The sequence below is a fragment of the Sphaeramia orbicularis genome, chromosome 6 (genome assembly GCF_902148855.1).
Source record: "Sphaeramia orbicularis chromosome 6, fSphaOr1.1, whole genome shotgun sequence".
NCBI classification, from domain to species: domain Eukaryota; kingdom Metazoa; phylum Chordata; class Actinopteri; order Kurtiformes; family Apogonidae; genus Sphaeramia; species Sphaeramia orbicularis.
This window is the reverse complement of record NC_043962.1, coordinates 39,990,645-40,010,842: the sequence shown is the minus strand read 5'-3', so window position 1 is coordinate 40,010,842 and position 20,198 is coordinate 39,990,645. Positions and strand designations below refer to the sequence as shown.

Genomic DNA, 20,198 nt, shown 5'->3' with positions numbered 1-20,198 from the left:
AGATCTAGGCCTGACCAATAAAACAATAGAGTGGATTTATCTTCATAACTTTCTCAGTTATTTTGTCCAGCAACACTTTATTGCCCCATGGAAAAAACTGTTTAACAGCCCGATTAAGACACATAATACAGGCCCAAACATGAAACACAATACATGCAAAAATCATTCAGCCAACAGCATGATGACCGATGAGAACATTTGGTAGCCTGAATCTCCTCCTAAATGGGGGAATTTCATAGTTTCCATACAGACATATCAGGCAGTTTCATGCTAATGATCATCAGTATAAAAATTTCAATCACAAGATGTCAAGTTATATAGAACACTTTTCTACAGAATATTTAAGAAAAAGCCAAAATGTTTAGTATTTGTGATTGTAAAACTGAAGTTTCAGAGACCACAGCCTGCTCCAGGATAAGGACTAACCTAGAAATTTCAGATATATTTACCTGCAAAATGACCAGAGTGTTCTCCATCCTGCCTGTGAGCAGGTTGAGTTGTACTCTGTAGAGCAAAGCCTCCATCAGCTGGAAGGAAAGTTTATCTGTGACACCAGATGATGCTTCGTTGAGGAGATACTCAAGTAGGCGTTCAGACACGTTGTCCTTTCTATCAAAAGAGCTTTCCAGGTTCAGATACTGGAGGGAAAGTAATGAGAAGGTATTTAGACAGAACTTTATTAATCTGAGGTTCCAACAGCAGCACGACACCAAATGTACAGCATAAGAAATCTGATAAGAAAATAGTAATACAGTAAGCATAAAAAACTACTTAAAAAAAAAAACAGTAGTGAAAAAACAGACAGTTGCACATTGGAAAGTACCAGTAAAAACAATAATAACAGAGCAGTAAGAGTAGTAGCAATAATAATAAATAACTATTATGTTGTGTTATAATACTATAATATGACCAATATGTATATAATCACAGAATAAACATTATAATATAGTGATATACTTAATAAGTAGTATAAGTGGTGAAGAAGGAGGAGGAGGAGAAGAAGAAGACAATGACAACAAACAAAAAACCTTGCACACTGAATATAAATAGAAAGTCTAGACATGTATGGGACTAGCTGTGAACTTTGGTTAGTGTTGGACTTACATTCCACCATACGTGGTAGTCAGGTGCATGCTCCACCGCCATCTCACACATTTCCTGGACCTCCTCCCTGCTGCCTCGCCTGGAGAATAGAGACAGGTAGTGGCTCCACACCTCTGGGTTGTCGCAGTTGCTTTCCAAAGCTCGAGACAATGTGTTCAGGGCAGCTTCTAAACACTCTGCCGCAGAGCTGCAGAGGAGGAAATGGCAGGTTATCCTCATGTCAAAAAGAAATTCAAATGGAGAAAGAAAAGAAAGCGAAAATTAAGTCAATTTCACTTACGTGTCATTTTGATTGAGGTATCTGAAGGCTAATTTGATCCAAAGCTGAGTGTCACAGGGGCTTTCCAGTACACTCATCTCAAGGTTTGATATGTCGTCTGTCTCACTGATGAAATAGCGCTTGTCCTCTGATGTGACACAAACATCCAACGCAGACAGAGGCGTAGTGGAACTATTATCTGCTAAGAGATAAAAGCACAGTCAAGAACATTGTGTCAATAGTTGCACATGGACAAACTGATAAAGACAAGGTTTAAGTCTCAGCAAAAAATTAACTAACATTGAACATGTTTGATTCATTTTTTGAAGGCTTTTTCTAAATGCTACATGGCAAAAATGATGTAAAAATACATAGTTTTTAAGTCAAACACCAACAAAAACGGGATGTGTTGCACCTAAGCACTGCACACACTTAAGGATTTTTTTTCAATAGCTATAGTACAGCTCCCTTCTAGACAGAAGCTGTGGTTCCACAGATAATCTTTCTTCAGTCTCACTGGTACTATTCTGATTAGAGCATCCTCCATGACCCCACCCACCCTGCACACAAACTGTTTACCCCCTGCCCTCTGGCAGGAGGCTGCACTGCATCCGTTTAAAAACACCCAGACTGAAACACAGCTTCTATCTGGATGCAGTCAGACTGCTGAACTGCTCAACCCCCCCATAGACTGTCTATCATGCACCTTGAACAATGACACTTTCTTCACTGTTGCCACTTTATTCCACTGTTGCTGCTGCTCATGCTGCTGCTACATGCACCCCCACTTCAACTGTACTGTTGCTGTATACTGTGAATTTTGTACATATTAAGAATTCTTTTTTTTCTTCATCTTTCTCAATGTTTTTTTCTTGCATATTTTTCAATGGTAGTTTAATCCTACCCTATGTATGCATGTATGCATGTATGCATGTATGCATGTATGCATGCTAGATAGATAGATAGATAGATAGATAGATAGATAGATAGATAGATAGATAGATAGATAGATAGATAGATAGATAGATAGATAGATAGATAGATAGATAGATAGATAGATAGATAGATAGATAGATAGATAGATAGATAGATAGATAGATAGATAGATAGATAGATAGATAGATAGATAGATAGATAGATAGATAGATAGATAGATAGGTGTGTGTGTCATATATTCTATTTTAGATTTAATTCTTTATCTTCTTATGCTAAAACTGAGATCTGGGTAACTATATTTCGTTTTATCATGTACCATTGATTGAATGACAATAAAACTAAGTCTGAATCTGAACTTAACGGTTTACATGGATGCTAATTTAAGTGATTTACCAAAAGCATTCAGTCAGCATCTTTCACATCTGCAAAATGTTTTTTTCCAGCTGTGAGGCATCTAATCTGCCAGTAATGTAAGAGAACAGCTGAATATTAGATTGTTTCAGAATGTTGTAAAAATGATCATTAAGGCAAAAGTGTTGTGTGGGAGGTGGTTTTTATAGCTCTGAGCCAGACAGACAGTTCAGACGGATCATAAACCAACTCTACTGTATATTATTTAACTTAATAGTGGGTAAAAATTAAACAATTTCATGAAAGATGGTGAAAAGAATTCGAAAGACCCCTTGCCATCAATGTCACATCACTGAGATTGATTCTCAGTACTCTCTATCCTTTCTTAGTTATTAAATTTGGTGGATATCTGTCAGTAAACATGTTCTCACCACTTCTTCTTAGTGTAACGTTTTCAGCTGCCATCTCAGCCTCACTGTCATCATCAGGACTGAGGCTGGTCTGAGCTGATGGCTTTGGCTTCCACCTCCTCCTGTCCTTCCAGGTGGTGTAGGGTGGGACTAAAGACCAAGGAACAACACAGGTCTGGATATGATGTCTTTGGATATGAGAAAACAAACCAGTGGTCTTAAATAAAATACATTTCACTTACCGTGTCGTTTGCTTTCATTCACTTTGCTCACAAGGAGTACAGCCTTCTGATCAATACCCATACGGTCCTTATTTGTGCCAAAAAGCTTCTTGATATACTTTTCTGCCAAAAAAAAAAAAAAAAACAAGGGGTAATTTTTAAAGTGCTGTCCTTTGACCAGATGTATCAGTATCTACAGGGTAATTCTTTAAAGCTAACCTGTAGCAGCACTGATGTCCCCGTCTGAGCTGCTCTCAGAACAGCTGATCAGGGGCAGATTGTACGAGAGAATATCCTGGAAAAGCTGATTTCCAGTCAAAGTGCAATTCCTCATATGCTGCCTGAAATACAGGAGAAAAAACTACTTTTAATCACCAATGAAAACACACACACACACACACAGCAGGTTTAAATCTGTCCTGTTGTCAGACTCACCATTGGCAGTCATCGTCATTGCAGGTGCCCATCAGGTCAAACCGGCAGAAACACTTTTTTGGTTCTATGGTGTTGCTGTATGTTACAGAGCTCAGTGATAACTTCTCCTTAGTCCTGTAATATGGACTGAACCTGAAGAAAAGAATTTAAGGCTTTAAATCAAATAATTTCTAACAGATATAAAAAACAAATAAATAAATAATGGTGCTACAGATGAGTCTAACCTGTATGATCTAAAGACCAGGAGAGGGCTGTGATAGGGTCCAAAGGGAACAGGCTTTAAGTCTGTGTTTCCTGTTTGAGTTGTAGCTGCATCCACCTCCACTGAAAGAACCTGCAGTGAAGAAAACCATAATGAGTTGCACTGACAATATTTACAATGTGATTAGCCAATATACGCATGATAATAGAAAAGTGCCATTATTCCATATTATGAATGTTTCCTTATGTCACAAATCACACTTTGCACTAGACTTGCACCGATTAATCGACCATGCTCGGAAATTGGCTGATTTTCAAGTATCGCAATCCCATTTTGAAACTTCATCACCCAGTCCTACTTAAGAGCAACAAAATCAAAACCGGAATAGAATGAATAGATGTGGTACAGGGCAATTCTGAACAGGAGAACAAACCAGATGAGACAACATGAGGAAAAGTATCTAAACATTTTGAAGCAATGTTGGCAAATATCTTTTTGTGGCCCTGTTGATTAAATGCTACCATTCAACCTTAACCTAGGAAAGTAACAGCTCTATGTTTTCTACATTAAATGATTGATTGAAAACAGCATAATGCAACAGTTTTTTTCAGTTACATTTTTATGGAATGAACTTTGCAGTGGACAGATTTTTCTTTTTTCTTTTAAGTAAAGCTGTGAAACTCGTCCCGAACAGACGACAAAAATGCATTGCTAGGTCTCAAGAGGTTAAAAGAGTGCCCATTTACTTGTTACCGTTATCTATGTTTATATTGTGCGCCTTACTCTGATGCTGTAGTTTATGTGTCAAAGCTTTCAATGTTTATATTTGGTATTTTCAATATTAATACTTTTGCATAAAATTCAATGTTTAGTTTTGATGTTTTTGGCCTCCCTTTGTTTTTATTTAAGTGCTCTCTACTTACTCACTACATTAACATTTTATATTTTACATCATTCATAAATTCATATTTGCATATGTTTAAATCTACCCATTTGTCAATAATATGAACATTTAATAAGAAAGAGGCCTGGCTATGATCAGTGTCATATGATATGATATTGCCCTGATGACCTGCTGTTATTTTAAACCTTAAATACCTATATTTTTCATTTGGAAGAGTTACTGTTTGTACCTTTCCAACTGCAACGTTCTCAACGTTTTCTCCCACTTTTGACAGCTCCCTCAGTAGCAGCTCTCCTAGTCGGGCTTGCTGCTGGTATCTCTGTTTCAAGGCATCCACATCTAGGCCTGCAAACATCTCCGCAGGTGGGGCAGGTCCTTTAGGGTTGGTTAAAGACTTGGCAGGTTTGGCAGTGTTGTTGTCTTTAGCTGGAGTTGCAGTCACTTGTTCAAGATTTGGTTTGGTGAAGGAGTTTGACTGGCGGAAGGAGTGGCGACGGGTGCCTTTAGTGGCGGGGGCAGGGGCACACGTAGATTCGGATTCGTCGGCCTCTGCGATGTCTTCGCTGTCGAGGGTTAGCTTGTCTTGTGTGAGGTCATGTAGGGAAGGCTGGGGCAGTGGGAAGGGGCTGGAGACCGGTGGCAGCTGGTTCTGTGCCTCACAGGGGGTGGCGGTTTGTGAAAGCGGTTCTGGGGGCACCTCCAGTGCGACTCCTTTGTTGCGCAGGGCTTGGGTCTCTTTCAGCTTCTGGATCTTGAGGGCGTACTCTGACTCTAGTTGCTGCAGCCGTTGCTTCTGAGCGATCAATTCTGCAAAGTGACGCCCAGAGCCACTGGGAGCTCCGTCCAATCGTTGTATCTTACTGGACTGAAACGAAACCGATCAAGTTATTACCCAGACACATTAAAGCAGGTTCATAGAAAGATAATGAAGACAACAGATACTGTATGTGAATAATCAGGGACTGAGTTGCAGACTGTAACATCAGCATTTGTTAGATATAAAACCAATGTAATTAATTTACCTTTGTAATTGAGTAAATTACAACCCTACAACTGAGAATTAAAGCTTATACAGGAGTTCAAGTTCAATTCCCATCATCACCTCCATTAGTACCTGCTGTCTGAAATGTAACCACAAAATTACTTTGTGACTAGGCCAAAGAAACCATTCCCACAGAAAGTATGATGTACTAAAATTATAGCTAGAGCCAAGTATTATATAGTATAGTGTTTTTATCCCATAATTTTGCATTGTAATGCAACTGTAACTGTTTATAGCCACTGTAGTGGCTATAAAAGGATTCAGACAATAACCAGAGGATAGATTAAAAGTAAATAAAATAAATCACTGAGTTTGAGTTTCCTTCTAAAGAACCTAGAGGTGATCTAATGGTATGCTTAATAATACTATTCCTCTGAATTTTACATTGCCACTGAGCCATACTCCACTGTCAACTGCCAGACATCTCAGCCCACAGGAAGTTAAGGAAAGACAAGAACATAATGCTCTTAAAGACACAAAAACCCTTTCAGTTTGTGCTGCTCACCATGGCCTGGTTGGAGTCTTGTCGTCGTTTCGTTCCTTTGCCGACGGCCATCTGGGCTTGAGCCAGTTCCTGCTCCAGCTTCACTGCTATCGTCTTCTTAGTAGACACACGATGTTCGACACGAAGCACCTACACGACAAAGGGGACATTATTATGGCTGTTGATTAAATTTAAGATTAATTACTCAATACCAGGTGGTTATATAATAATTATGACAGGCTCAGAAGCTGTTTTTACCTACTATACAGAGTGGAAAACACGTTTCTGTGCTTTACAGAAAATAAATCTTTGTCACAGTTCATGTACATCCACCCACCTGCTCCTGCAGTTTCTTAAGCAGTGTCCTGTTTGCAATGACAATCTTCTCAGACGCCTGCAGCTGTTCTTTTAGCTTAGCCATCTTGGCCACAGCCGCCTTCAGAGAGTCTCTCTTCTTCAGCTCCTGTTGGAGCAGATGCCTCAGGACGGCCTCGTCTCTCTGCAGCAGCTCTCTGCATGACAGCAGGAAACCAAGCATTAAATCACTAAGCACTGTGCCAACATGATAACTCTGCAGTCATCATATGTGCTTAGCTGTTCCCAAATAAGAGAAGCCAATGATTAATTAAATATGCACCTTCGATAAAATGTGTTTGTTTCTTAACCCATAAAGACCCAGTGCTACTTTTGTGGCAGTTAAATTATTTTTTATCTCTATTTAACCTTTCTTAACTGATTTATCACCATTTATTATAATATTATCCTTTTTATTTAGCTTTTTCAGTGAAAATCAGGTATTTTTACCTCCACCTGGAGGTATTGTGATCACTTTGTGTGTTTGCGTGTTTGTTTGTTAGCAAGATAACTCAAAAAGTTTTGGATGGATTTTCAAGAAATTTTCAGGGAATGTTGATACTGGCACAAGGAAGAAATGATTAAATTTTGGTGGTGACTCGGGGGGGGCAGATCTGTCTTGGCGGAGGTCTGTGCTCTCTGAGTTCTTTTCTTGTCCTATATTTAATTTATTAATCATGTAGAACAGTGTTTTTCAACCCCTGGGGTCGGACCCCATGTGGGGTCGCCTGAAATTCAAATGGGGTTGCCTGAAATTTCTAGTAATTGATAAAATTCTTTTTAAAATTACTAATAAAAAACATATGGTGAGTTGACAGAGCCAAACCCAATCCATACCAGACAAACTGTGAGTGTGAAACTGAAGCACTGTGGTACTGTTTATCTGTCAAATGTTCATTGTGGTCGGTTTCAGATGCTGCAGCTCTTTCGTAATTCATAGTTTGAGTTATTGTTTGTTCAGTATTAATTGTCAGCCTTGTAAATCCAAGCTGGACTGACTGTATATATCCTGACCAAGGAAAATCAAATTCTCCGTTTGTGCAGTAATCTACACCTGGCTTTTCTGCCTCCATCCACAATAATATACATTATATAGACTAAATGTCCTCTAAAATTAACCTGGATTTGAAACATTGTATAGCAAACTATTACAGGATCAAAAACAAATAAAAAAAAAAAAGTCTCCATTTTGAATATTTGGGGTCGCCAGAAATTTATGATGTTAAAATGGGGTCACATGACAAAAAAAGGTTGGGAACCACTGATGTAGATGTTCATAAAAGCTCCGTTTAAAGTTAAGGGTTATTATATCAGAAACAGAGAAAACTGAAGAAAAAGTGACTTTTTCAGCAAAGATATCAGTAACTGAACGTAAAAACAAGAGTCTATAACCACTGCTATTTGTCAAAATACATACATTTTAGTACTGAATCAATGTTCAAGAAGACAACAGTGTTTCTATGTTCACTAAAGAGCCTCTGAACATCTAAATGGGTCATATCTGATGACAATAAAAAGCTCAGGAACTACATTGTACCTGAATTATTTCAATGAATTGATAGGATTAGGGGTTTTAAAGTTATTAAACATTTTAGACCAGTAGATGACTTTGCTTGCCAGTGGCTGTTTGGGTCTTGAGGGTTAAAATCTTTTAAAAGTAGATTCTGTACCTGCTAACTCAATTGGAATTCTATCCACAGTATGAATGTATTTTTTCCTTAAATTAAAGCCCATAACATGGAACTAAATTACAATCAAGAGAGATCATAGTACCGGTGAACACAGATTTCATATATTTTACCAGATCAGAGATTCTTTTACATAATTTAGAACTGCCTTTCACTTGACGAGTACATGTTGTCAGTTACAGTAGACTCGCTCACTAAAACACTCACCTGTGTTTGGTCAGTTTCTGCTCTGCTTCAGTCAACTTCAACTCAGCGGACGATTTTGCCAATGAGTCGATAACAGAATCAGAGAAAACTGGAGAAGCGGAGCTCCGAGAGCTGTGACTGTTCAACATCTTCTGCTTCTCCCTGCTGGGAGGAGTCAGTTTTACATTTTGGTTATTTAACATTGCTTTTAATTTTGGTGCAATTCTTCATGTCTCATTTCCATTTCCCACACTTTACTTCCAGCTGTGTCATCTTTGGTTCTGATTGATCATGTATCCTTCTTTTATTACTCTTTTAAAAATGAGTTCTTTCTACATTTAGGGTTTAACCAAATGTAACCATCCAAAACTTATCCTTGGCAACTTTCACACTACTTTTCGCCTTCAAACTAAAATACAATTCAAGTCCTTACCTGGCGATCTCCTCTTTAAGCAGGCGGTACTCTGCCTTCTTGGCTTCAGGTAGAGCTTCTGGAGTTCTAACAGGATTGTTCTCCTTCTCTGATCCTGATGCTCCCTTTGGCTTTGCTGCCTGGAAATATCAGAGGTATATTCTAATAAGACTCTAATAAAATTCCAAAAAGCAGACAAGGATTTGCATTTATTTTTTTCACCGACTTGGTCATTTTTATTGAGTTGTTTTGTCCTTTTGTTTCATTAAGTTTTTGGATGCTGAGGACATGTGATAAATGGCATTTCCACCAATCAAGTCCCTCTATTCTCCTTTATATCACAATAATGGTAAGAATTTCAATTAGTTGATAATTACCAGTTTAATAAAGTTTATGGACAGAGGATGAATTGAAAGCTTTCTGGTCAAAAATCAGCTGCATTAAATATGACCTACTTCGACTGTCCTCCGGGCTTCTTTGATCATGAACTCCAGTCCTCCAAACACCGCCTGGGTGGAGCTGCAGGCGTCCATGTCGGAGTCACTGTCATCTGAATCATTGAGCGACACCACCACTGATTTATGTCGGGGCAGCTGAAAGGGCACACAACAACAACAACAAACAGGTGAGGTTCATTCAAAGACATGATTCTGGTTCTGTTTATAGTTACACCCAAAGAGCTTCACAACACCACAAAAAGACTGAACCACATCCTCACATTTATTGTTGTTATTTTTCTCATATCAAAAGAATAAATGTGGTGGTCGGATGGTGCTGTGAAGCCACACATTATCACCACTGACCACAGCTGACGCCTGCTGACATCAAGACTTACACATGTGGTTCCAGCTTTTGGTTCACGTTGGCATTGTTTATATCTGAGGTTTATGAAAGAAGGACTCCCCGAGGTATAAAGTAACAAAACTAATAAAAGGCAAAAAAAGGGGTTATTGTCTTCAAAAAAAAAAAAAAAAAGTGTGTGGTTTGCCACAGTAAATTAAAAACACAGTGTGTGATCCAACAACACCTGCAGGACAAATCTAACTGGCCAACACAGACCAGTTTAATCCTCAGGATGCTTTGGTTGCTCTCAGTGCTTAAAGGGTATCTGTAATGGTCATGATTACGACAATAATCGTAGTGTGTGTATTACTTATAAGCAAAAGAGGCGCAAATTCAGTAAAACAAAAATCAACAACAAAAAAACAAAACAACAAAAAAAAAAAATTGCCATAAATGCACCACACTGGACCTTTTTATTACGTGAATTGCACGCGTGGACAGAACCTATGAGCATAGCCATCTCTGACAGTAAGTGATGTACCTGTTGTTGATTCTGGGTAATGGATTATGAGTAAACAAGCAGCAGTCAGTGAGCAGATTAAGTGGAAAGCACACGTTCAAGCTTGTTTGTACAGCCATAAGCTTTGCACTCTGCTACTGTCTTAGAGATGCGACCCAGCACTGTCTGATAATGTGTCATTTTAGACTGGTGTCTGCTCCATGGGGTCAGTGACCAGTCCATCACAGCCCAGGTAATCAAAAAATACAATGAGTCTGTGTCACTACCGGTGCTGGAACAACCCGTGAAGGAGGCAACATGTCACTGACCATGTCTGACTGATGGACCAGTGGCTTGGTACTCATGCGTACGTGACAACGGGCTATGACATAAGTTACCGGACAGAACCACTAGTATAACACGTGACCTTCTGAAATGACTAGCAATGAAAATTCACTACAGGTAATCTCCCTTTAATCTCCTAAAAATTCCCTGAGATTTCCCTCAGTGTAGTTATTGCAGCACATAGTTATGATTGGGGCTGGATAACGTATCAAATTAATTCAATTAATCAAGTTTTTGATTTTCTGAATTTGTTGTCTGAATCCCACAATTTCTTTTGTGATCAAATTTTTATTTTCATTTTCATTTCCACTTAACAAATTAAGTCCAACAGAGGTATTTCAGGTTATACAATATTACTGGAATGGATTCTCAGAGCAGGGAATACCAAGTGAGCCCAAGACATAAGAGCATGTCATGGGGTACCAAAGAACACAACGATAGTATAAAGATAAGAAAAGAAAAGATTAGTGCTTTAGTGCTTACTCTGGAGTAAGCACTAAATTAATATTCAATCATAATATTCAACAAAAATTCTAAAGCAGCCAGTTTGTCATAAAATATTCATGGTAAACAGTTGTGTTATTTGTTTTTTTGTTTGTATTTATGACTCGATTCTTAAGTTCTTACCACTAGAGGAGCTCTGGGGACATGATGGCCTCTGGTGAACTTGTTGGTCCGAGGTTGGGGCACAGTGTTGAGGCTGACGGTGCTGAGATTTCCTCTGGGTGGCTGCTGGACACCTGCTGCTGGCTGAGAGCTCGGAGAAGGAGGCCCGCTGGAGGTCTTATCCTGAAGAATAAATGGAACTTATGATTTTACAAATGTTTGTCTTTACTAATGAGAGCAAAATGAATACCTAATTCACCAAACAGTAATACACACCTCGGCTGCAGCCACTCGCTTGTTGGCCATAGACATAAGACAAGTCTCCCTGAGCAGCATCTCCTCTTCCTCTTCTTCATCAGCAAACGGCGGCTTTGGAGGGGGTTCCTGTTCATCCGGAGGTGGGGGGAGGGGCGGTGGTGGTGGAGGAAGACCAGACAGCATGGGAGAAGAGAACGACTGAGGGAAATCCTACAAGAAAACAGGAAAAAAAGAAGATAAATCATTTTATGCCGGATGGTTTCTTATTTTTAAAGACACTTTTTAAGAGGCAAGTTTATCTAACGAAAAGTTAAAAAACTATTAAAAAGCAGAGTACAATAAACAAAATATTAACCAATAATAATAATAATAATACATTGGTTTTATATAGCGCTTTTCTAAGTACTCAAAGACATTGCAAACAGTGTACTATACTCCAACTGATAACCACAGAACTTCAGACTTTACTGAGGCCTAAAACTCAAAGGCCAAATATATAATAATTTAATTTGATCCAGATGACCAAGAGTAATTGATTAGAAATACAGAACATAACATATCCAGAACTGGATTACATGTATCCATCTATGGAAAATATGAAGCTGAGAGGTTTGGTGGAAACATGCGTTATTGCTTAATAACTATGACTGACCGTGCCTCTCTGGTTTGAATAAATATGTTTTTCTGTGTATGTTCTGTCCCGTGAAGGAAAAAAAGAAAAAAAAAAAAAAGAAAAACTAAAATTTTTTTGCCACAAAACTACATCTTGAAGACTCAATGGTTCAAAATAAATTCTTTAAATTAATGCTTGAAAAGACAAATTAACTAATTTTTTCTATAAAGTTGAAAAAATACCTTTTCGGTTATACTTCAAACACATGTGACCACTATCCACTTAAACACATAAAATGATTTGGGACATGTAAACACATCAACTACAGACCACTATTATTTCTATTACTTTAATTGGTTGATTATCACATGTCTTTACTTACAATGCCATCCTTTTAATAAAGCATTTAATGACATACACAAATAAAATAACATTATATAAATCTAATGTAATATAGTTTTAGGGAATTTAATAGCAATTCTTTCTTAATAATGCTTTAAATGAATAGCTTATGAATGTATAGAGATTGTAGAAGTCACATTTGTCAAATCTGACACTTATTTGTGTGTTCTTATTTGCTGTTCTTATCTGAAACAAATGCCATACCATTCCAAATTGAGTAGAGCCTGACAAATAGACGGGCATTGGAGGAAAACATCCTGGATCCTCCACAGCAAAAGGATTGGGCGTTGGTGAAGGAACTGGAAAAAGACAAAAGAAGAAAATATCTGTCAGCCTGCAGGTAAAACTCTTTGTGTTGTTTGTTTCGTAGTTCGCCGTCTGCACACCTGGTGAGTTGGTTTCACTGTCTGTGTCCATTGCCACCTCGTCATAGTTGTCATACTGGTACAGGTTCCCTGAGGTGTCCAGGCCTTGTTTGCCTGTTGATTTCCTGTGTTCTCGATCCCTGGACTGAAGCACAAAGCAAACATCTTACTGCTGTCTATTCTGTAGACCCATCTCAAAAGTTATCTGAACAGTGTAATACAAACGCAGATCCTCTTACCTTACTGCGTGTTCGTGTCTTGCCTCCCACCAATTTCATGAAGCGGTTGTACTGCTCATCCTGGTTTGACAGGTCACGAATTCTGCGGATCTCCTCCTCGCGTTTTCGGCGTTCCTCCTCCTCCAGACGTCGGTTCTCCTCCTGCTCCCGTTGCTGCTGCAGCTTCCATTTCCACGTCCGCAGCTGTTGCTTCCTGAACGCTTGCTTGGCGGCAGACCCTGTGCGAACAGCTAAAACTTTGGTCAGAAAACATGAACATGAAGGAAAAAGACTCATCAAAATATATGATCAAATGAGATGCAGATTCTGGCCTTTCTCACCTGGGCTGATCTTCTTGGTCATGTAGGGTGATCCTGGAGTCCTCACCCACTCCACTTGTGATCTGAGTCTGGATTTAGGGCTTGGCCTCAGCCTTTCCCGTTCCAGCCCGCTCGTCCTCTCTCTGTCCCTCTCCGGAGGTTTGGCCCCAGGCTTGGCCCTGTCCCTGTCCCTCTCCAGAGGCTTGGACCGAGTTCGGTTCCTGTCCACAGCAGCAGTAGCAGCAGCGGCGGCAGCGGAGGAGGAGGCAGACCGGGTCGTGACCCTCTGTCTGCTGGGTGGAGTGGCACCTGGGCCAGAGCTGGAGGTCTTCTCCTGGGCAGCTTTAGTGATCCGGTCTTTACTTTTCTTCATCACCTGCTGTTCCTTCTGTTGCCATTTTTTGCTGGCTGACTGCAGGGCTAGGAGACGCAGCTGCAGCTCCGACAGCTCCTCCTCCTCCACCTTCAGCACCGGCTGAGGGGGACAGATTAAAAATGTCATCTTTCATCACATTTCCACATCATTTTCCACAATTTGACTTCTCCATAATGACGCCGTCTGGTTTCACCCCCTTTACTTGTTGTGGCTTCGTGGAAAACTGTTTAACTCGCTTCTAAATTTTGATGTACAGCCTTTCAGTAAGCAACTACAGACATTAATGTCATGGATTGTTCACAGTTACAGTACAGTTTTGTATATTTCAGTAATTGACTTTGTACATTTATTACTTTTGTCATTTAAAAAAATAAACAGTTTTTCATCAAATGTCAAATTCTCATGGGGAGACATCCCACAAACCCTCAAAGGTCACAGCACCTGATCCTGTCAGAGACCATGTAGGCGGCTGCATATGAGAAAAAACACCTAACCGTAAAAAACATTCTGACAAAAGGTTTCTCAGCTGTTTTTTGTAGTATTAGGTGTCCTCAGTAACATACTAAAAGTTTACCACAGTTTGACAACTAGAAAGGTGTAATTTTCAAGATGGCATCCAAGATGGGTAGGAAGCCCTTAAAACATCCTAACTCCTTCATTATTTGACCTAACCAACTAATCTTGGTGTCTAACCCCATGTTTTCTGGGTCTGTGAATCCATTGGACTTGCCTAAATTGCACTAACGTGATTACATACTAATGGAATACATGATTTTGTGAGAATACTGTAAGGTTTTATCTTTGTTTGAGCTGAACCAGAGATGTAAACAATTTAGCTTGTCCTGTAACTCCTACTTAGTACGTGTTTTTGGACACATACCCTTTTTGTTTTGCTAAAACACAGACTTGACATTCAATGTAAAAGTTACTGCACCCAAAAGGAACTTAATTTGGAGTTGCATAACTTTAATCATAAACAACTCTAATTAGTCCAAACAGAGGTTTATGTATGAACCCTCTAAAATGGTCACTTATTTCAATAAGAATAAGATAATACATATGTAATGCATTCTCTATAGATGATCAACAAAACTAACTTCACAATTTTCAGCAATTCAGAAGATGGTGGAAGAGAATACTGACATTTGATATCGCTTGCCTCATTGAAATGTTGGCAGCACACTGTATACCATTTTGCTCAAACAAAATTCATCCTTGACGACTTAAATCACCCAGCCCTGACCCTACCCCTCCTTCCTGGGAACAGTTATTTTCCCGCAGTCTGGCAACAGGAGGGGCCCCTGTCTCCATGGTAACTCAACCTTCAGAACTCGTATATTACAGCACAAATGTCTTATTCTGACAAATGCTTAGTGTAATTTTATGGGGGTGTCACAAAAACAGACAGATTTGTAACACATGAAAAAGGCCAACAATGTGTGTGTTAAGAGAGGATGACAGTGAATTAGCCTGAGGAAAAAGTAGACTCCAAATGCAATTTTGACTGCTTGTGGACCATGTCAAGTTGGGAATTGTACAAATCACTACAATCAACCTCTATGGGAGGAAGAATGTGACAACTAATGGTAAATCTAGTGAAGGTCACCGTCCAAAAAAGTATAAAAAAAAATAAACCAGAATAAGAGGAAACAACTGAAGAAAATAGAAAAAGATATGTATAAATAAGAAAAGTATTTTCAAAAAAAGAATTAAAAAAACAAAAAGCAAAAAAAAAAAAGTATTGTAAAAAATATTTTTAAAATATATTTAAAAATAATAGGGGTTAGCGGTCTCACTTTCTCGACCAGAAAAAGGTGGTTTGCCCTCTCCGGGTCAGTGGGGAGTCTTTGCCCCAAGTGGAGGAGTTCAAGTATCTTGGGGTCTTGTTCACGAGTGAGGGAAGGATGGAGCGTGAGATTGACAGATGGATCGGTGCAACATCTGCAGTGATGCGGTTGCTGTATCGATCAGTTGTAGTGAAGAAGGAGCTGACCCGAGAGGCAAAGCTCTCGATTTACCGGTCAGTCTACGTTCCTACCCTCACCTATGGTCATGAACATTGGGTCATGACCGAAAGGACAAGCGCCCGGATACAAGCGGTCAAAATGAGCTTCCTCCATAGGGTGGCTGGGTGCACCCTTAGGGATAGGGTGAGGAGTTCGGTCACCAGGGAGGAGCTCAGAGTAGAGCTGCTGCTCCTCCACATCAAGAGGGGCCAGCTGAGGTGGCTCGGGCATCTCTTTCGGATGCCTCCTGGACGCCTCCCTGGGGAGGTGTTCCGGGCATGTCCCGCCGGGAGGAAGCCTCGGGAAGACCTAGGACACGTTGGAGAGACTATGTCTCTCGGCTGGCCTGGGAATGCCTCAGGGTCCCCCCGGAAGAGCTGGAGGAGGTGTCTGGGGAGAGGGAAGTCTGGGCATCCCTGCTTAGACTGTTGCCCCCACGACCCAGCCCCGGAGAAGCAGAAGACAATGGATGGATGAAGGGGTTAGCGGTACTGAGCCTTCATGTGGCAACCCCATTTTGACAAATTTTACAGTACCACACAGTTCTAATGAATTTATTCTTAATTGGAAACAAAAAATGGTTACAAACCACAGAAACCACCATGTAATGCATGTAATCACTTATCTATCAATGAAATATGCTAATTAGAATATTACATGGCCAAAACATGCATCAGGCACCAGTATTCCTGCTCTAGGAGGAATACAAAGGAGTAATAGTCATTTTAAGGACCCAACAGCCGCCATTTTGAAAATTGGGCCTTTCTTGGAGTCAAACTTTGGTAAACTTTTAGTATGTTTTTAATTACATCTGATACAATTGTAAACCACTGAGAAACTTTTTGTTAGAACTTCTTTGGGGTTAAGTCATATTTGCAGCTGACTAATGGGAACTCCTTCTTCTTCTTCATAACATTTATTTGTAGTTTGAAATTATTACATTGTAATTATGACATGACTCAGGATTGTGACATGAAGAAAGAGTATGACAGCATGACTTCAAACTTTCACAGTACCCTAAATAAATATAAAACTACATGATCTGGTGTAACAAGTATTAGATGAATGACCAGTGATGACTGTCATCTGCTCCTACCTTGTCTGGAGAGGTAGGAGACTCCTCGCTGGAAGCTGACGACCCTCTCCGACAGGTACAGGCCTTTTTGACTTTCCCCGTCTCATCCTTCTCTGTTTCCTCACTGCAGCAAGAACAAGTCATCTTGGCTGCTGTCTCCTCTCCCTCTTTATCAATTTTTTGGTCTGTTTGTGTACCTTCTTCTGTTGTTCTTTCCTCTTCGCCTAAAAAGACAGATTACAAGTATGAAATCATTTTTATCAATTTCAATACTTTGTGTTGTGAGAGAATTTGATCAGCAACCAGATTTTTAAAAAAAAAGGGCAACTCACCCTCCTTTTCGCCATCTGTGGTATCATTCTGTTCGGCCCATTTCTTCTTCAGCTCATCTAGATTCGGAGGAATGGGAATTTTCTGACGAAGGGGCTTGATGTTGAACGCCTGGAAGACTTTTTTCTCTTCCTTTTCCAGCTCTCCTATCTCTTCTGTGCCTGCCGGACTTTGAACACAAACCGTTTCAGGTTTTGTTTCCCCGACACTTGTAGTGTTATCTGGGGTCACGTCTCTCGCTGGGGAAACTTTGGGCTCCAGAGCCATGGTTTCCTCTTTGCGGATGCATTCCAGTTCAAGCTGAATCTGCTTATACTTTGACAGCAAGTCCTCGAAGGACTCATCAACACTGTTTTCTGATTTGGCAACATTGTAAGCAGGTTTTCTTGACTGATTCCTTCCCAGTGGCTTCTCTGTTGTAGAATGTTAGGGAAAATGAAAACACTGACCACTGGTTGCCCTGGTTAGAAACAAGTTAGACATTTTAGAGCTATGGAATGATAATTAGGATGTCTCTCTTACAATGATGCAAGTGTCCATCTGCAAGCACTCAAAAACCCCTAATTTGGTGGAAGTAGAATATATTGTAATTACAATCACAGAACATACTGGCATACAGTGATGTCAGAGTGATATGCCACCACAAATAGCCAGAAAACAAGGTTTTTAAAGGACATCTGTGCACAGATTTCTCTCTATATTGAGCAATTACCCCTTGCTGTGTGTAAAATAAATTCCAATGGACAGAAGCCATAAATTTTCTCTGTTGTCAAGCTATTTACGTTACATTTCATATGCAATGCCCTTTCAGTATTCAGAGTCTCTATTACAGCCTTGGCAACAGACAGTTTACGTAAGCAGTTACAGTTGTATTAAATGACAGCAGGTGTTGTGTAATGATAAAACTGCACAGTCTCAGAGATCTCATCAATACTGGACCAAACAAAAAAAAGAACTGGGTAATATGATATGAGACACAGTACAACCAACCTGAAATGCTTGAGGTTTTACAGCTTTACTCATCTAAAAATGGAGTGTATAGATATCAGACTGTTCAATTTAATGATTTTATATATTTTTTAATATTCTTATTCAAGAATTAAGTGTATGATTATTAGAGTGATTGGGGTTTATTTACATATTGCAGCTGTGTCAGTATAAAGAATAAGTATTAAGTTCAGTGGTGGATTATCAGATATGCAACATTAAATGTATGGCATTTCACACAGATCATTACATCAACTAAAAACAATTTAAAGATGGATAAATTCCATTGTCTGTGGCAAATCCTGCGGGCCTTTGCTAATTCAATTCAAGGCTTAATGTTTCTCAACGGAAAAGTAAAAGTCATCTTTCCAGCCCATATATCTTATTCCCTGGTAGTTCCCACATGTATCAGAGTTCATTTATTTAATGTACCAACACTGTTCAAGCTATTTCTCTTGTCTATCAAAATATGAATTAATAATTCATTCTGGAGACTGTTAGTCTTGACATTCTCAAACCAAAATAATGGTGAATACAACTGGAATGCCCGAGAGCCATTCAAAGCACACATCAAGGATTAAAGCTAATGCTGGACTGGCAGCAGTCACAGGTGGCAGTCTATCATTATCATACTCCTGACCCAAATCAATACTGATCTGCTCAAGTGGCATTAATCCTACTCTGATATTTTGTCCCAACATCCTGTCCAAAATCATATTTATTCTGTTTATGCCCAAATATTCCTAATAGCAAGTCTTACTGAGGTGTATTTTCCCTAAGGTCATGGAGCAAAGGCTGTATTTGAGATGTTATCTGGATTTCACATGTTATTCATGATTGATAGTTCTCATGAGACAAGTATAAGAGGTACTTTCCAGAAAGCAGATGACGACAGGAAGTTGACTTCCTTTACAGTAAGAGCCACACCTGTCTGTGCTGAAGTCATTGGTTTTGTGGTTCCACTTTCCTGTGAAGTGTGACTTGTACTTGTGTTTCATACATGTCAGCTGAACGAAGATGGAGTAAACTGAAAGAACAGAACAGTCAAAAACACAGCCTGGGCCATTTAAAAAACAAATTAATCATAAATCATCATTATTCACTCAGTGAAAATTAGCAGTATTTCTGTGAATATGCCTACCAGTACCTGTATTCGGTTTAAAATGAAAATATTGTCATTCTTATGGAATATTTAAAGACCCTGATGGATTATAATTAAATCAATGTCCCTGGATGGTTTGATATTCTGGTACAACACTTAATCAAGTTGGGGAAAGGATACGTTTTCTCGAGGGAGAGTCTTTCTTGTTGCCGTGAATCTCTCCGGGCCCATAACGACCGAGGAGACCTCTGGTGTTCCCTTCACCCCGGTTCCCTCGGTTCCATTCCCCGCGTCCACCGTTGGGCATGGCCCGGTGCCTAAACCTCCCCAGCGCGCCGTGGCTCCGCTCCCAGAAGTTGGACCGTGGGCTCGGCTCCCCGTGAGGAACGAGCCCCGGTGGCGGCGTGAGTGGTAGTGGCAGCAGCGGCGGCGGAGGAGATGGAGGCCGGTCGGGCCCGCTATGCCTGTGGCTCGGGGGGAAAGGACCGTGTACGAGAGGTCCGAGGTTGAAAGGCATTAGCAGCCGGAAATCTTGCGGCTGGTGACCGATATGTGGTGGCATATTACGCGGATGTTGGTGTGGTTTTCGCGTCCGCAGAGAAACTCCGCCGCCGGGCCTGCTACCATCCCCCAGCCGGATCGGCACACTCTCCTCGGTTTCATCGTCGCAGATCTCCCCGTCTTCGAGCTCACCCTCTTCTGTTGGAGAGCGATTTCCAGATTTTCTCTCCATATTATAATACACTACTAACTACCCGTGATCGGTAAATTGCTGGTTTTAAGTTCATCGAACTGCAAATCTGAAATTCATTTTGTCGTTTAGCTGGACAGTTGATACTTAAGTCAGCCAGCTCCACCGATGATTAGCTCTGAAATGCTAACTTATCTGTTTGTCTCGTTCAAGTATCGCGATAGATACAATATC

General features: G+C 40.0%; 1 protein-coding gene across 9 annotated transcripts in view; it reads right to left on the bottom strand.

Moving 5' to 3' along the window:
* Positions 1 to 20,168, bottom strand: part of zfc3h1 (zinc finger C3H1-type containing) — a 30,059-nt gene extending 9,891 nt beyond the window's left edge. For 2 of the 9 annotated variants that reach the window (XM_030135554.1, XM_030135556.1), the window contains exons 1-23: positions 19,454 to 20,167; positions 17,187 to 17,597; positions 16,876 to 17,078; positions 13,419 to 13,872; positions 13,099 to 13,334; positions 12,881 to 13,004; positions 12,699 to 12,793; positions 11,498 to 11,689; positions 11,243 to 11,404; positions 9,444 to 9,581; positions 9,010 to 9,128; positions 8,598 to 8,741; positions 6,686 to 6,860; positions 6,370 to 6,498; positions 5,052 to 5,687; positions 3,941 to 4,050; positions 3,717 to 3,848; positions 3,501 to 3,622; positions 3,303 to 3,404; positions 3,082 to 3,210; positions 1,385 to 1,565; positions 1,105 to 1,291; positions 450 to 638 (exon numbers count right to left, since the gene is read on the bottom strand). In XM_030135554.1, coding sequence (XP_029991414.1) covers positions 450 to 638; positions 1,105 to 1,291; positions 1,385 to 1,565; positions 3,082 to 3,210; positions 3,303 to 3,404; positions 3,501 to 3,622; positions 3,717 to 3,848; positions 3,941 to 4,050; positions 5,052 to 5,687; positions 6,370 to 6,498; positions 6,686 to 6,860; positions 8,598 to 8,741; positions 9,010 to 9,128; positions 9,444 to 9,581; positions 11,243 to 11,404; positions 11,498 to 11,689; positions 12,699 to 12,793; positions 12,881 to 13,004; positions 13,099 to 13,334; positions 13,419 to 13,872; positions 16,876 to 17,078; positions 17,187 to 17,597; positions 19,454 to 20,006 — 4,923 coding nt within the window. In that variant the 5' untranslated portion in view covers positions 20,007 to 20,167. Of the gene's footprint in view, positions 1 to 449; positions 639 to 1,104; positions 1,292 to 1,384; positions 1,566 to 3,081; positions 3,211 to 3,302; positions 3,405 to 3,500; positions 3,623 to 3,716; positions 3,849 to 3,940; positions 4,051 to 5,051; positions 5,688 to 6,369; positions 6,499 to 6,685; positions 6,861 to 8,597; positions 8,742 to 9,009; positions 9,129 to 9,443; positions 9,582 to 11,242; positions 11,405 to 11,497; positions 11,690 to 12,698; positions 12,794 to 12,880; positions 13,005 to 13,098; positions 13,335 to 13,418; positions 13,873 to 16,875; positions 17,079 to 17,181; positions 17,598 to 19,453 lie in introns of all 9 variants that reach the window. The other 7 variants (XM_030135549.1, XM_030135548.1, XM_030135550.1 and 4 more) reach the window with 7 other exon arrangements.
* Between the last annotated feature and the right edge of the window lie 30 nt (positions 20,169 to 20,198).